Raw genomic sequence first — 3,997 nt, 5'->3', positions numbered from 1 at the left:
TTTTGGAGTAACATGCAATCTTCATAATATGATATAGATTTGTAAATTTTAGTATCATCGGTAAATAATAGATAATTTCTATGACGAAAAATTGTATTTGCATCATTAATAAAAAATAAAAAGAATATTGGAGGCAAATGACTGCCTTGCGAAACACAAGATGTAACTTCAAACTCATCACATAGACTGTGTTTGTACTTGTTGAGTATGTTTAGATAAATATTATTGAAGCCACGCTAACAAGGGAATATTCATTCCAATATTTTGTAATTTTTTTTATTAATAACTTATGATTAACTGAATTAAATGTTTTTTTTAATCTATATGTATATTGAATCAACTTTATTACCTATTGTTACAGATTCTACAAGGAATGAATAATATGTTATCACATTAGACTCTATTGATTTCATAGTTCTAAAACCATATTGTTTATTGTATAACACATTTTTTAATACATGGCTTTGGTTCTACTAATTTTTCAAGAAATTTCCCCGAAAACTAAATTTATAAATAAGCCGGTAATTTGAAATAGATCCCCTATCCCCTGATTTAAATATTGGGGAGATATTACTTTATTTCCATATATTAGAGAAAGAGCCACCGTTAAAAGACAAATTAAATAGGTAAAAAATTGTATATGATAGAGAGTACCGACATTTATTTAAGATTAATGCTGTCAGTTAGTCAAGACCATGTACCGGTCCAGTACCAAGTTGACTTAGGCCGTCAAATATGTCAGCAAGACTTATTTCACAGTGGGAAATATTTATTAAATCATCTAAATTATATTAAATTATCATTAATATTATTATTTACATTATAAGCTGCTGAAAAATAATTGCTAAACAAGGAAGATATTACTTTTGAAATCATTTGAATTATTATAATACATAATAGGTGGCAGATTTTTCTTAAATTGTTTAATATACTTTCAAAAATATTTTGGGTTGCTAATCAAGTGTCTTTGTGTTTGACTTCAATATATCGTAACATTTTTACGGACATTATTTTAAATTTTCATCCGATTTCCAAAAATTTTAAATAATTATCATTATTATCAGTTATTTTATACCTTTTACGGGCTTCTATTTTATTACAAATCATCTTTTTTAATTCAACATTAAACCATTGAGTAAAATTTGTATTATTGTTATTAGAAAATGAAACGAAATTTTGAAAGGCTTCATTAATAATTTTGTAGAACTCACTTAGAACTTGTTCAATGTTTTTCAATTCAAATAATTTATTGCAATCGATGCAGTTAAAAAATCTTGCTGAAATATAAATTGGCAGTAAGATAAATTATTTTATTTAACGGGATACATAACCCTACAACTCCATGGAGTTGTAAGATTATTAAATATAGAAAACCTTACTAAATAATTTGCATAGTCCATAAGTGATAATATACTCGTCACTATCATAAAATGGAATAACAGTGGGCTACTCTGTTTATGTCCACATTAATGGTCTCTTATTTAACCTTCTCGTTTAAGATAATCAATACTTCTATTTATACATTATATTCATATTCTTTGAAGAACATAATTCTTTTTGACCAAAAAGATTTAAATAAATAACTTAAAGAAATATTTAACAAACACATATTGTTTAATTTTTTTTTTTTCGGCCATGAAACACTTGGCCATAGTAACTATCCTAAATAGCACTTCTTTCAGAGCCCGTTTTTCATCTGTAGCAGTCCCTTCGTTTACATTCATTGCCATTTTTTCTATTAGTCTTTCTGAAGTACATTCGCTGTTGAATAAACTTGACTCTCGTTAATTTTCTTCATCGGCAGAATCTTCGTCGTCATCCACGCCTGAAGGTAAATCATCAATAGCACAATAAGCTTTGAAAAAATCATTTTTCTCCCACGGAGATGACAATTTATCTGTATTATTATTTATCGTCACCGACGATTGTGATAATTTAACATGACGTCCTTCGACTAAACGACGAATTGACGATCTCTTTAACTTTCTTCGAGTTTCATTTTGGCGGACAATCGGTTTTGTTACCTGTATGTAAAGTGACACTAAGTCCTCATTGCTAAAATCGCTCTGATCAATCATTTCGCTATCTGTAGAAACATCGGACCATTGGTCATCATCTTCATCGATATATAAGTTCGTATTGGCCTGATCTTCGTCATCTAAACAAAATAAATGCACATGACAAAATTAAAAAATTCAGAGAATTGGCTTTCTTTCTAATGTGCTGAGAATTTGTCAATGTTTTATAAGAAAATTAGGAAAAAATTCAAGTTTATTTAGATAAAGTAAATAATTTTTTAAATTAAATGGGAAGTATAAAATAATATATACTCATATATAAAGTTTATAATATAAACCCTTCGTTTTTGTAAATCTTATACAAAAACTTAATAAAATATTGTTTTGTAATAATACTTATTAAAAAAATTTTTTTATAAACGTTTTATGATTTGCAACATTTGTTATTTAAAAAATTTTTAAGTTAATAAATGAGACATATAAATTATAAAAGTCCTTATTTTTAAATAAATGGAATTATGTTTATTATATTTACGATAAAAAATCTTTTTTTTTATTTTAATTCAAATAATTTTACGTATAGTGATAAATTTATATTAATGCAAATTACAAATCGGCATATTTAGTCTTAATTTCAGTTATTTTTTATCAATATTCTATTGATTGTAGAATTATTAAGTATTTTCATGTATGAAAGATTTGAGTAGGTGACAAATAAACAGTTTAAAAACAGTAATTGAATAAAATTATAAGAAAAGCTGTTAATGACATAAATAAAAATATATCTTATAAATATTAAATTTTCTCAAGAATCTTCTCATTGCCCTTCAAGTTAATAATAATTTGTAGTTAATTTCTTAAAAGCATCACCTATGATGATTTTTCTTACGAAACAATGAAATAGTAAATACTTGTTATAAAAAAATAATTATCCGTAGTAGAGCGTGTGTAAATTAGCGGATATTTTTATTATGTAAATAGGTAATTCAGTAATTGGATTTGCTAAAAAGTTTAAGAGTCTGCCAAAGCCCAAAGTGGTATAGGAAGTTATGAAATATTTTTTCATATACTATGTGATATCTGAATAATGACTATAATTCGCAAATGAAAGCTGTAAAATAACTCATGCAATTTTTTTACGTCTCCTAATAACTTTATTCAATTGTAATATAATTTTTTTTTATATAAAATTAAACCATTAAAAAAAAATGAGTTACTTAAGGAACATTAATTTATTTAATTAATTAGTTCATTAAACTAAAAATCAGTTGAATTTCAATGGAAAGGAATAATTATAAATGTTAATAATAAGTTAATGTCATTCTTCACAATTGAAAATCAATTGATTTTTATAATATTTGACCAACTATAGAAAATATTATAAAAATTATGGTTTCGATTAACATAATGACTTTGCATGATTTCATCGTAATCTTATGAGTAAATATTCAAGATTGTTATTTTTAATAATTACCTAAGCCCATCTTGTAAATAGAAAGAATGTTCATGGCAAATTTTTTCGTTAAAACTGCTATAAATATTATCGTGGCAAGATATACAGGATATGTGCAAAATTTATGTATATTCATTTAGTTCGACGGTCTAACCGAGTAGTGGCAATTTTAATACATGTTGTTGCACATGAAATTTAAGATAAAAATGTTTACACATTTGTTATAAATTTGCTAGGCAATTAGTGTAATCATTTAGCCAAACTATTTTATAAACGAAAATAATAAATAATATGAACTGTTAATATACTGTTAATTAATTAAAAATTTAGCTCAAAATAATGAATACGATTTAAACAAATGAATTTCAACAAATCAAAAAAAAAATTGATTTTTATATGTTCAATTCCAATATAATAAGGTAGATTTACATAAATAATTCTGTTAGATCGAATTACGGTTTTGTTTGGATAATCTTTTGAGTACATTAACTTTCTGATGAAGTGTACTGATACGGTGTTCCTATAC

At 25.1% G+C, this 3,997-nt stretch overlaps 1 protein-coding gene across 2 annotated transcripts; it reads right to left on the bottom strand.

Moving 5' to 3' along the window:
* Positions 1-242: 242 nt before the first annotated feature.
* Positions 243-3,533, bottom strand: LOC126898472 (uncharacterized). 2 transcript variants are annotated; one of them, XR_007702272.1, is made up of 3 exons: positions 3,493-3,533; positions 1,380-2,158; positions 243-1,277 (listed from the first exon to the last, which is right to left on the bottom strand). XR_007702272.1 is itself a non-coding variant. In XM_050672518.1 (2 exons), the coding sequence occupies exons 1-2, from the start codon at positions 3,524-3,526 to the stop codon at positions 1,785-1,787; spliced, it is 408 nt and encodes a 135-aa protein (XP_050528475.1). In that variant the 5' UTR covers positions 3,527-3,533; the 3' UTR covers positions 243-1,784. The 2 variants fall into 2 exon arrangements, 1 of the variants encoding a protein (XP_050528475.1); XM_050672518.1 differs by having other exon boundaries at positions 243-2,158.
* Between the last annotated feature and the right edge of the window lie 464 nt (positions 3,534-3,997).

This window comes from Daktulosphaira vitifoliae, unplaced genomic scaffold (assembly GCF_025091365.1).
Source record: "Daktulosphaira vitifoliae isolate Bord-2020 unplaced genomic scaffold, ASM2509136v1 Scaffold_2, whole genome shotgun sequence".
Classification (NCBI taxonomy): domain Eukaryota; kingdom Metazoa; phylum Arthropoda; class Insecta; order Hemiptera; family Phylloxeridae; genus Daktulosphaira; species Daktulosphaira vitifoliae.
The sequence above is the reverse complement of the archived record's forward strand: the minus strand, read 5'-3'. Positions and strand labels throughout refer to the sequence as shown.